Source organism: Gobius niger (genome assembly GCF_951799975.1).
Source record: "Gobius niger genome assembly, chromosome: 4".
NCBI classification, from domain to species: domain Eukaryota; kingdom Metazoa; phylum Chordata; class Actinopteri; order Gobiiformes; family Gobiidae; genus Gobius; species Gobius niger.
In genome coordinates this window covers 31,753,377-31,767,184 of record NC_136855.1, presented here as the reverse complement: position 1 = coordinate 31,767,184, position 13,808 = coordinate 31,753,377, and the positions used below count along the sequence as shown (strand labels likewise).

Here is a 13,808-nt window from a genome sequence, read left to right as displayed (position 1 = left end):
TCCATCCATCCATCCATCGGAGATATAGTCCCTCCAGTGTGCCCTGGACCTTCCATGAGGCCTCCTCCCAATTGGACATGCCTGGAGCACCTCCTGCGGGAGGCGACCAGGAGGCATCCGAAACAGATGCCTGGGCCACCTCAGCTGGCTCCTTTCGATGTGAAGGAGCAGTGACTCTACTCCAAGCTCCTCCCAGGTAAGTGGGCTCCTCACGCAATCTCGAAGGGTGCGCCCAGCCACTCTGCGAAGGAAGCTCATTTCGGCCGCTTGTATTCGCGATCTTGTCCTTTCGGTCATTACCCAAATCTCATGACCATAGGTGAGGGTGGGAACGTAGATCGATCAGTAAATAGAGAGCTTTGCCCCCCGACTCAGCTCCCTCTTCACCACGAAAGACCAATACAGCGACCGCATCACTGCTGACGCCGCACCGATCCGTCTATCAATCTCACGCTCCATCCGTCCCTGACTCGTGAACAAGCCCCCGAGATGCTTGAACTCCTCCACTTGAGGCAAGGACTCCCCACCGACCTCAAGAGGGGAAGCCACCTTTTTCCGGTGGAGAACCCAGCCGCTTCACACTCAGCTGCAAACTTCCCCCAGAGTGTGCTGAAGGTCCTGATTTGATTAATCCGGCCCCTGGCTGTGCCTAGAAATTCTGTCCATAAGTAAGGTAAGTCAATTTTGAATGTCTTTTTCTTTAACACTTTTTTTGCTTAAACAAGATTGCTGTGATAATTTTTGATAGTATGCTAATAGGCCCACCATCTAACTGTGACAACCCAATGACAGCAATATACCATGTCTACATTTAGTGAGGAAATAGACTTTGAAGTTTGCTATAAAGCCAAGCACTGGAGAAATTACTCTTAAAACATGTCAAAAGTTGAACGTTTATTTGCTGTCCTCGATCTCACTCTCACACCTGATGTAAAGTTACACTTTTGTTCAAAGAAACCCACACCAAGCACTTGGGGAACAAAAAGCCTGTCACAGATTTCTTGACACATTTAAAAGTGAATAATTACCTGCAGCACTCTGACGGTGTTTTGCAAATGATTTGTTTTTTTCTGAGGTAGCGCGAAGCTATGCGTTTCAATCGCTTTTGCCCATCCATTTGCCGGCAACATAAACAAGTAAATGGTCTCAATTCATATAGAAAGTATATTAATTCTATATGAAAAACTACCCATTGTAAAACTTACAATAAAAATAAAACCGGTGGGTAGCATGGCACCTTTACTTTCCATCACAGTGGCCTGATGCTCCAGGATTAATTGTTTTCTGGTAGATTTTCACTAATGATGGAACCATCTCCATGGTATTATAATTGAAAACACTGTGATGGAAAGTAAAGGCAACATGCTAACCACCCATACAGCCGCTGTGTCACTGAAATATGTGTGTCAAATATGCACTGTTGTCAACTTTATGACCCATAAAAATGTTTCATAATGCACTTTTAAAAGCATGTGGACACTACACAAAGCACCATGGGCCGAACCTCATAAAGTAAAGAACCATTTTCTGCAAATGCCGATGTTTTACATTATATGTGATATATGACCTTGTGGGATGTTTTGCCAGGATATGTTTTAACAGTTATTTGATCTCTTAATATTTCTCAAAATCATCTTGGGGGCCAGAGGTTCTGTTGCCTGGAAAAATAAGAGTCAGCATCAACTTGATTTCTGCAGCAGACATTACGCAAGCAAACAGGAAGAGAAGTAAACCGATCAGCAAAGGGCAGTCAGAGGCATTGTTATCGTTGTTGCGTTAATATTCAAACGGGATTATGAATCAATAAACTTACCGGTTATTCGTCAATAACCACTGATTATTAAAAAAACTCTCTGCTCTCCCGTATGATTGTTATTGAGTGGACTGCGAACAACATGTGACACGGAAAAAAAAAAATTCTGATTGCACGGGCTCGTTTGAGTTTGGCAACAGCAGCAAAAGCGAGCTCCCTGCCCAGACTGATATCCCCGTGTATAAAATATACAGAGGGGTATCATTCTGTATGCCAGGCTATCTGTGCTGCAGGGCCGAGTTTGGCCCCTGAGCCTGACGTTGCCCAGCCCTACAATACAGTATTTGTTAGATGTATTTAATGTACCTCTATGGATGTTGCTATCTACTCCCAACACACAGATACAACATTGGTGGGTTTGAGTCCTGACGAGTCCTTGGCTTAAAATTTCATCAGCACAGACCAAGATTATTATAGATTCTCCCTATAAATCTGGAGTGAGAGAGTCTATATTCTCCCTCACACACGCGAGCGCCGCACGTGTTGAAACCTGCTTTTCATCCATATATCTGCTGAGGCGCAGGTGTGGCTTTCCTCACATGCTGCCCTTGTTAATGGAAGCGCGCCCTCTCTTAACCCCCACGTGTTTTCAGAACATGACTGGAGAGGGCCTTACCTTGCTGTCCACGATGAGGTTGCGGATACAGCCGGTAAAGTGCTTGTGCTGGAGCTGGGGATAGATGTAGGGAATATCCTCGTTCACGCCTCCAATCTGCAGGACCTGGCTCATGTTCAGATGTCTGCGAGGCAAGACAGAGGAGCAGTCTTAACAAGATGTTGATGGACTCACAACGCTTTTAAATGTTTATATACAATGCAAAATAGAGTATTTTTTCTTTTCCTCTCTGTCTTGTTTGTGTACAAATGTAATAGAGGAACTATGGCATCACTCACGATTACATATTTGGATGCTTTATTTGCCTTCTTGTTATTTTATACAGCTGTAAAGCACTTTGAATTACCTTGAGTACAAATCGTGCCGTAATAAATACACCTGCTTTGCAAAATCAAAATAAGATAAGCATGAATAATACAAGCAAATGTATCTCATTCACAGACTATATTCAACACTCATTGTAGTAGAAATGTTCGAATATTAACAAAACCCTGCTGCTCCTGTGATCACGTGCCGGGCCATATCAATGCCAATGGGAGCTACTGACCATAACAGAGCCTATTTTAATTACTGAAACTGTTTAGAGTTGTTACGGCCGTCCTGAACCCTCCCTGCTGGAGTGGGCAGAGTTTAAATAGGCATTTAGCTTATACGTTAAACCAGTCTGACATTTGACAACAAGAGCAAGAGAACCCTCATGAAGATAGTTTGGACATTGTTTGCCTGGACCACATTTGCTTGGACATTGCATTGTTTGTTTTGTTTCATTTATATTGGATGTTTGGTGCAGCCCTGTGAAGCAACTCCTGTTGTGATATTGGGAAATACAAAACAATTTATTGATCGATCCAGTCAACAATATTCGGAAATCTCAGAGAAATTGAGAAACTGCACAAACAATCAACTCCAAAGCCATTCATATTCCCCTCTCAACATGTCCCAGTCTTGCTCAGTCACAGCAGCAGAACCTTGTGTGTAATGAATTGGCAGTACATACATTTTGTTTTATGTTTTGTAACCGAATAAACCTTCATTCCTTCCTTCATTCATTCATTCATTCAACCATAACCCATCTCAGCCACTCATCCTCTTCACCATGACTTTAATTTGAACGTTGAAAACTAATGGAAGTGCTTTGACAGTCTTAATAATTGTGTTCCTCAAAGGCATTTCTCATATTGTGCAATCACTAATAACTCAACCGTGGTTGTGTATCTTGGTTTATTCATCAATTATAAATGATCCCAACAGTTGCACTGTCGGATATACTTTAGTTTATGTAAATGAATCTTCTATTGACTAATTGTAACAGCAAGCAATGCTGTTTACATGCTGCACACATTAGCATAAGTCTAATCCCACGGCACTTGAGTACAGTCTGAATCACTAACTAATGTGCAAATGCTTCCGTCTACATTTTGAGCTGCATTCAGTTACATTCATACTGTGGTCCCTTGCGGGGTGACCTCTAAATGCTGGTGTTATGCAGTTCAAGTCACTGCTTGGATGGAAAAGCTACTATTTTGGCTGCCATACCTGATTGCGTCGAATGCTATACAGCAGAGGTAGGCAAGTTTGTGTCATGGAGGGCCGATTTTCTTCAATGCCAAAACACCAAGGGCCGAAACTCACTATTTTACTCACTAGTAAAAGCACCTTTTTTCTACAAATATAAGTTTTCCACATAATATATGATCGAATGGGGTGTTTTGCTGGGAAATGTGAAAATATTGACAGTATTTTCCACAATTTATGAATAAATGTTTCTTCAAAATTCTCTTGGGGGCCAAAGGCTTTATGCTGGAGGGCCGAATTTGGCCCCCGGACCTGACGTTGCCTAGCCCCGCTATACAGTATATTTTCAACTGCAGTGTAGCCGTTTCAGGTATTGTTTTTGTTGAATAATTGTATGTTGGGTCAGTAAAAATTGTAGCAAAGCATCTCTGTTTACTTCACCGTGATGACAAAATATGATTAATGTAGAAGGTATTACACTAAGAATTCTCCAAAGCTAGAGCCGCATGTAGCGTTTGAAGAGCGAGAGAGCTTGAGGCAGCAGCAGAGTTAAGTCTGCTTGATACTATAACATTTGTCAAGAATTTATTTGAAAGGCACCATGGACTATTAGTCTGACCAAATATTATACATTCCAAACAGCCGTTCTAAAGGAGTAAGATTTAGAATATGCTGTGACATAAGGATCAAAAGAAGTATTGTTTTAAGACTTGTAAAAAATGCTAAGCAGCAGCACATGGCTAATTGTTATGTTGACAAAAGTACTCATCATCACAGCTGTCGGATTCAAGTTCTGAATCCACTGTGAAAGCAACATGAAAGCACAACAAAACAATCCTTTCTCTGAAATTAGACTATTATGGTTTTGGCAGCTTTAGAGCCTCCTCAGTCAGTATTTAAGCTTCAATAGGAGTTAGCAGTAGCTTGGCGGTAGCATTTGTTTATCACGTGGGCACTGTCAGTGGGCCAGACCAGACTGTGTAATGTAATGTAAAACTGAATTGTTCAGCTCAACTCTTCACAAAAATCCCCATACCTGTCAGTGTTGGGAGTGGTGCCTATGACTTCACAGGAGGAGTGGTCCTCAGTGGTCAGCCAGCTGCCCACGCCCTCCATCTCTATCACCGCAGCACCTGCACAGCGGTCCAATGTGAAGCGCACCTCCTGGGGGGGGAAAAAGAAGCATGTGGAAAAACATCATGCTGTGCTCGCTGTCCATCATCAGACCAGACGGTGCATTAATAAAACTGTTTTGGCACATCTCCTGCAGTGTTCAAGTGCTCTGTTCTCATTATGGCGTAAAGAGACTCATCTGGATGACTCACATGGTTTGCGTTCGTGACCATTATTGCAGTGCCGGCTATTTTATAATCTAATTTTTTCGGCAATGAGGGTGTTTAAAGCCGAACAGAATTACAGAAAAATACAGTACATAAACACATTTTCACACACATTTTATGAATAAACTGTTGCAAACTTTTGAAATATCTTTAGAAAGGAAATAAATGTGTGCGATACTATTTTAACAATTTCAAATGAGTCAGTCACATATCTTTTAGCAGACGTTTCATTCACCTAAAAAATGTAAAATATGTAATTGACCTCAATTCACAAATGTTTTAAATATACAGTGGGGAAAAAAAGTATTTGGCCAAAATCCAATAGAATGTCTATGTGAAACTGACCAAGTACTTTTTTTCCCCACTGTATATATATACATATATATATGGTACTGTATTGTAATCATCTGATGCTTACAGCTCAGTGCCCTGTGACCAATGTTGGGGAGTAACTGAATACTCATTTTGAGTAACAGTTACTTAGTATGAAAGGGATACATTGCAGTTAATTAATAATAATTTCATATTCATAAGCATATTCATAGCTCTATGTTATTTTGGGCTGTGGGCATTTGCAAAGTGATTTCATGCATTCTGAATTAGTGGCAAATAAGTTCGTAAAGGGCGGTGTAACAAGTGCAGCTGCTTGTTTTTAACCATATGCCCCTTTTATTCATGAATATTATGCAAATCAACGTGAAAGTATTCGAAGTATTCAGAACACAGTACTCCGATTGGACAAAGTAAAGGATTATGTTACTACATTTTAAAACAGTACTACGTAACTCTTGCCCCTAGAGGCCATAAACACAACTGCAGGTGTCGAAGCAAGTTGCGATTTTTTAACTTATTATTTGCCTGTGAGAGTAAATACTACGCTGACAGAAAAGGCAAAGAGAGAGAGAGAGGGATATTGTACATCCAATTACAAAATGGATATAATTTTTTTCATTCAAACTTGGCTGTAAATACTGTTTAAAGTGGCACTAGCCTGCAGTTAGCTTTGCCTGTTAGCCTGTGAGCTTCTTCATGATATTATTAGTGTGTATTGGTTGCACCGGTCCAATGGCAGTCAAGTTGCAGTTGTGGTTTTCTGGCCAGAGACACCAGGGGGAGAGGAAAGACCCCCCCAATCATCCCATTAACACTTGTATTACCCCCAGAGGGACAACGGAAAGGATTTATTAAGGTAAACAAGTTACTTAGTAATGCTTTAAAGGGGCTAGATGCAAGTTGGTCATTTTTATACTCACTACTGCCACCTCAGGTCTTACGCGTAACTGCAGCTTTTATATTAAGCTTGTGCATGACGGCACTTCGGACCCGAATTAACACCCTTTTGAGTGACAGCGCAGGATTTTAGAGGCAGTTGTGGTGAACAGGTCTAAGCTCACCCCTCGTCCCTTTAAGCCAAGTATGCAGTGTTAGGGGCACATACTGTAGTACTGATACCCCTGCACCACTGGCCAAGAAGTAATTGTATTAGTCACTACTCGACATTCACTTGACTATGAATACCCGATATATCTGGCCTTGCTGTGTGTTATCAAGTGCCATTATTCCTCACAGTAAGCTTCTGCTGAATGAAAACCACATTGTTGAGAATGAAGTAAATGCTTCTGATCATAAGAATTCACGTTTTTGTGCGTATTGTGTCCCTGTTGTAGAAGACATTTCATGCATTGTCCCATTAGTAGCACTAATGAGTTAACTAAATCACAATGGATAACAGAGTGAAGTGAATGCATTTGAGTCTTTACTAAAAATGGTGATGTAGTGACAATTTTGGAAAAAAAACATGACAACAAACCAAAAACAAACCAAGGCCAAGCAAATGAACATAAACAGACATTTGGAGGAAAGAAAACAAAGCTCAAGGCCTGGAGATGGGTTACTCCAGCATCATAGAAGCATTGGCCAAATGCAAAAGGGCCAATTTCCCAACTTTTAGCACTGGTTTGATCTCCTCTGTGTCCTTGGGCAAGACACTCAAGTGCTTTTAGTTTCCCAAAGAGGCGGAATAGTGCCATGTAATAGATGGCACATTAAAGACAGCTACTTGTGGAAGTTACCGCTCCTGTGTTCAAGGTCGATCCCATTACTATGCCTTTTAGCGAACAAGCAAGAATAAGATACGCGAGATAATATTGTCAACTATAGGGCAATTGAGCACCATTTACTTATGCGCACACAAACAAATGAAACGTGCCAAGAGGAATCTTGTTTTGGCTGATTCTATTCTGTTAAAAGCCTCCAGTCCCCTGGCGAAAGCGCTACAGAGCTAATGTGCTAACACTGGAAACATAGGCCTCAATAACAATGAGAGGCTGCGGGCTTTCAAGTTCTTTACCTCTAAAAATAGCCTGCCAGACTGTCTTGGTATTAAGAAAGGCCAAGAACTATTATAGTGCTGCGGTTGCGTGCCCGTCCCCCGAGTGGAGAGCCGCGCACGCACACTCCTCCGTCAAATGAAGATTAGCTTAATTTCACCGTCTAATTTAATTCACTCCAAATGATCCAAGGTAGAGGATGTCAGAGGAGGGCCATTGCAATCATCTGTCTCACTCTTAGCCAGATTAGACGCCTTTGGAGAGCAGCACTGCAGACACTTCCACAATGGCTAATCACCGCCACCTCCGCCGAGTGGATCCACGGGAAATAAAGAATGTTGCAGCGGTTGACCGGCAAGGCGCGGGACAGGCCTTTACATTTACCATGGTGAGCAATCTATGGACCCTTTTTCTGCCTCATCAGTGACATTAGCTGAAAGCAGGAAGTAAGCAGTGGAAAGAAGATTAAACTCGCCCTCTTGTGTATTTTGATGTAAAAGTAACAACATCCGGGGTAGTAAATTAAACTAATTACTTACTCACTACTGCCACCTCTGGTCTTACGCGTAACTGCAGGTTCTATATTAAGCTCGTGCATGACGGCACTTCGGACCCGAATTAACACCTTTTTGAGTGACAGTGCAGGATTTTAGAGGCAGTTGTTGTGAATAGGTCTGGGCTCATTCTACACATTTGGACATTTTTAAACTCCGTATAGTCCCTTTACTGTGTTTACTGTCATTATGACAACAGCTACAATGGAGTGATAAAGCCAACATCCTAAAATATATATATTAAAAAAAAAAACACTCCTCAGCCTTCAAACTGAACTCTGTCACTAAACTAAAATATGCAGGAGTGCTGCTTGGATATACTGGTTCTTTCAAAAAAGCTAACATTGGTGCTCTTCAGTGAATTTTTGTATCTTTTTAAAGTCAAATGCTGACATTTGACTTTAAAAAGATACAAAATTGAGGCACTCAAAGAAAAGTTTTTGTAAAAGGCCTTTCTTGCAGCATGGCCATTATATTAACAACACAAGAAAATGTCCCGTCGTTTGAAATCCAAAACTTGACAGGTATGCATTTAGGTGTTGTCAAAACTTAGTTAGAAATCCCTAAAAAGTATAAAGACATTTTGCAATTTTACTTTAGACAAGAATTAGCGAATAAATGTGTCCTCGGAATCAAGTTAAATTTCTGCTTGGATACACATCCAAAGGTCATTAAACTTGCCTGGCCTGCCAAACTACATGCTTTTTCATAGATATTTCAAAGAAATTTAGGGCCCGATCTTGTGCATCAAAACGGAGACGACAGCGTGACATTTTGCGCTCAGTCGGAGCGCACTTTGTGATCTTGCCACTCCAGACTTAGCGCATTTAAGTGGGTGGAGACACACACATTTTCCTCCAACCAGATCGACTCCGACTCCAGGAGAGTGGTTGTGTGGGGTGAACATGTGCTTTTGTTTTGCTTCTCGTTCACGCCAAGCGCGGGCCGATCCGCGCCACAGCGGACGCTGTAGCTCTTTTTCTCTCGAGACGTGAACATCGTTTAGCTCACGATGGGGTAAATAAAGTTTTTAGTTTGACCTGTGAGAGCCTAAGGCTTAAGAAAGAACGCAAGACAGCGCAATGTAAACGAGGAAGTGAATGTCAGCTGTGTTTCCATCAGTGCAGTCACCTCCTCTTGTGATATGCCATATCTTGTTATACTTTAATTGAGGGACTGGACCTTCATTTTCACAGGGATAGAACACTCATGGGTTTACAAACAATAACAAAGTCTATAAGTACTTTGTTGTTTGTGTTTTTAGATACTTGATGGCATGTAACACTGTGATTGAATGACATGTATTTGTCTGTTTTTCATTATTCCTAAACAAGTGGAACTGGAGTTTGTGTCCATCCACTCTCAGGACAAAGCGTGTTTGAGAGGTGCGGGGTTTAGAAGGTTTAGATCAGCGGCACGGTTTAGACCCTAAGCATTTAGCAATCCTCCGCCAGCAAAACAGTCTATTTCACTAAAAACGGCCTTGTATTCTCTGAGAATGATGAGGAAAAGAGATACAGAAATTGCTGGCAGTACGTCCAAGGATCCGACGCACGGAGCAATGCCCTCACAACAGACAAAACATAATAAATCCATCAGAAAACAGAAGTTCAGTCGCTGCGACAAAAAAAAAGAAAGCCAGTAGTGTTCTCTGGAGCACCACCAAACATTTCTGCCTTGGGCACCGAAATGGCAAACAGCAACCCTGAGTCATGACTCGCGTGTCACTGACTTCACGAGGAAACCCTGAGGAAATGATATGGTTAAGCATAAAACGTTTGCTTTTTTGAGTCATAAACATCCAGCTGTCTCAATTTGTTCGACTTATAATAAGTTAAAGTTTAACGTTTTTGTTCCAAGGAGGAAATTTGTCCTGTAGCAGTTTCTGATGAGAGTATTAAGCAACAGTGCAGCACGACGCCTCCTTTTCCCGACCTAGAGCGAGGCTTGGTCAGGTCTGCATAAGCCTATTATCCATGCTTTGAACAGTAAACCTGGATGCCTGGAAGAAGACTAATGAAGACAATGAAGGCTTTAGATTTTCTAGGTTATTCTAAACCAAACCAGACACTTCAGTATCTGGTGTTGGACAGGAAAGTTAACCACTCTGCTATCATGACACAAAGAACATATGAACCGTTATGAAATATTGGTACTTAATAATAATGTTGTGTATGTTTTAGGGCGGGGCAAAAAAATGTAATCTAATCGTTAGGGATGCACCGATACCAGTTTTTCTAAAACCGATACGAGTACTTTTTTTATTTAAGTACTTGCCAATATCGAATACCGATACGAGTACAAGGCATTTTCTTCAACAGACTTTTAGAAGTTTATAGACTGACTTTTTCACAGCAGATTGGTTAGTAATTAGTTAGTTACTCTTTTACATTTCCTTGAGTAAAGTAGGCTACACTTTTAAGAGAAGTTATATCAGAATTGAACAGATGCCATTTGATTTGTTTTAATTTTTCATTCAATATTATTTATTTTTTATTTTTATTGCGCTGTCCATCATAGACAGAACAGCCCATATCCAAAAGCTCCTTTTCGACAATAATGCAAACAAATCTTGCTACCTTTTATTACCTTTTGGCATTTTATTATTTACTGCCAAATAGAAAGTGCAAAATTACTTCTGTCATATTAACGATTCCGCACTTCTAATTGACAGTGCATTTGATTATCACTTTGCATGCAGCATATGCTAAATATATATTTGTCGCCGTAGCCGCAAAAAGAAGCACACAAATGAATCTTTAGACTGTAACTATGTTCAGCAACACAGCCGTACATTTTCGTCTAATTGATGAACTCTGGCTAAGTGCGAAAGGCTGGGGCGGAAGTTGTGGGTGGAGGGAGCAATGTTCTGGTCATTGACGACAAAAATAAAAAGGACCTGTTTCCCAGAACAAAGAAACAACCTTTAAATCATCTCCTAACACTAAGCTTTGAAGCCTTAAGAGTACCATGAGTGGAGCACCCGCAGTAGTTGTCCTAGTTTTACATGGTATCAAATCAAGTCAGAAATTACGAGTATTGCCCATTGCTAAGAGTGAAGTGTGCTTGAGTAATTAGATTGTGTACTTCAGTCCACGTACAAGTGCTTTTAAAGTTCTCGAACATTTCATAATTGATATGTGCCGCACACACTCACAGATGAGAGACACTTGTAATTTATATATAGAACTAAATTAAAAGTTGGCCTCAGTGACAGTGAAATTAATAAGCTGTTTATGTAAATGACAGCTTGTAATTATTCAACAACAACAACAACAACGTATCACATCTATGGTAAAATCTATTATGAGGCAGTGATAATGTGTGACAGGCCACTGCACACATTACTGGTTCTCGTTTGTGCCACAGTACAATCCAGTGTGTTTTTACCTTGCTGTTGCTGCGGACGTCCAGCCTGTGCCAGCGTCTGTCTGCGGCGTGGATGTTGCCAGGTAACTGAAGCACCACTGTACCCGAGCCATGGTTAATTTTCAGAGTGGGGGTCCCGTCTATTATCTCTGGAAAAGGGCAGAATACAAAAAGACTGGTTTTAGAGTTGTTTGATGTTAAGCATTATCACATGTCGATTTATAGTTCTGTGGAAAGCGAAAGATTTTATATTAAAGCTAAAAATCTGTGATTGTGTAAATGTAATTGTGTAAATGTGTTGTTATTTATGTATTTTTTTTTAAATTTAGCACCCAGTGAGAAGGATACAGTGACAAGGGGGTAGTGAAGAACAAAACATGATAATACACGTTGTTTTTGAACAATATACAGTATTCACAAATTCTTCTTGGTTGGGGGAGGGAAAAAAAAGAGGGGGGGTGAACAGTAAATATACAAGTTGAATGGCTATGATTAAGTCTTATTTTGTTGAATTTGTGTGCGAGTGTATGTGTGTATGGGTGCTGTATGAGAGTGAAAAGTGTGTCCATTGTTAGAGATAGTTAGTACTGCAGATAAAAAATAAAATAAAAATAAATAAATGAACAACTACACCAATAATAATAATAATAATAATAATAATAATAATAATAATAATAATAATAATAATAATAATAATAATAATAATAATAATAATAATAATAATAATAATAATAAAAACAAAAATATGTTGTTATTTTTTCAGTCAGTCTCATTAATGTATATTTTTAATGTGATTTATGTCATTAGGAATAAGACACAATCATATGAACACAACACCAGCTCATTTCCGTCCATTGTTACTCATTTGCACTCGCACTCATTTTCATCAACGGAACAACCCTTAAAACTTAGAGTAAAAGTTCACGATTCTGAATAGTTTTTTGTTTGCCGTTACAACGCGTTCACTCAAGACAAATGCACGCACACGTCACCATCAGCAACTATACTCGCAAGCGTGAGACTCATTTCCCCCCTGAAAAAAGAAAGCCAATGAAGTTACTGAGTTAAAAAAAAAAGAATAAATAAAAGAATGTCATATAAAACGAAGTTAAACTTAAATTGCGCGTCGTCTCTACATCATCTCAAACGAAGCTTCTTTTTTGTTTTGTTCTTTTTTTTTAATTTCAGACACTTCAGACAAAGTTATTACATTCTATTTTGTGACTTAGTCAAATGGGAAATTAAAAGTTAATGAAGTGGTTAAGAATGTTTGTGTGTTCAGCAGCGAAGGCCGGGAATTATGGGATGCCATGTCTAGCAAACGGCATTGGCAATCCATCACGATGCGCGGCGCACTTCAAAAGTTCATGCAGAGACATAAGAGCGAGCATTGAGCTAATCTTAGTCTCTCCGCTCCCCTTCTCTTGCATAGTGCCGCTGAGGACTGCTGTTCCAGGGACTCACGGAGGAATAAATATTTCAGCTCTTGTCCTTCATTATGAATGTTTTCAATATGGTGCCCCGGCTCAGCTACATTACATCTAACAGAGAGGCTGAGACTTCAATTGAATTTAGATAGCTATTTAGCAAGCTATTACATGAGCACATCACAGTAAAGACTATCTCAGGGACATAATAAGAAATCCCATCATATTTTTGAAGTGTTGTTACTTGCCACGGGTCATGCTCATTCATGGAAATTATCCCTGACATTATTTGTATTTGTAAATTACTCTCTTACTTTGTCAAGAATATGATTTGGTTGGAAAAGTATTTATTTATTAAACAGTAGAGATGGGCAAAAGCGCTCCGGAGCTTGTATCGCTCTTCCTGAATCAGATTGCTTCAAAGCACTGTTTCACGACAGCTGGTCACGTGACCAAAATGCTGCTGTCTCAGAAAGCGCTTTGCTCTGTCTGCGAGTTGTCGTTCAGTGTGTCAAAGCGGCATGCCTGTTTGACATTAAGATAAGATAAAGATAAGATAGCCTTTATTGATCTCACAATGGATAAATTTACTTGTTACATACAGCTCCTAGAAACACCCAAGGTGTGCAATAGGCAGAAAATGTGGGGAAAATAAACAAAAAACAATTAAATACTAAAATAGTGGCATCATATGTACTAGGACTTTGTGGGGCCAAAAGAAAACAGTAAATAATTAAGTAAACAGACTATAACAAAAAATGTTAAAGTCAGTAGCAGTGCAGGTTTACATCATAGTGCAAAGTTGATAAAGAGACGCAGATACGTGATTTAAATACAGGGATTA

At 40.1% G+C, this 13,808-nt stretch overlaps 1 protein-coding gene across 1 annotated transcript in view; it reads right to left on the bottom strand.

The window, feature by feature from the left end:
* The window catches only part of LOC306961767 (neural-cadherin), a 424,067-nt gene that overhangs the window by 92,038 nt on the left and 318,221 nt on the right, over positions 1-13,808 (bottom strand). Inside the window, exons 28-30 of the mRNA XM_079554643.1 lie at positions 11,559-11,686; positions 4,981-5,108; positions 2,430-2,553 (exon numbers count right to left, since the gene is read on the bottom strand). Of these exons, the coding sequence (XP_079410769.1) occupies positions 2,430-2,553; positions 4,981-5,108; positions 11,559-11,686 (380 nt within the window). The remainder of the gene's footprint in view (positions 1-2,429; positions 2,554-4,980; positions 5,109-11,558; positions 11,687-13,808) is intronic.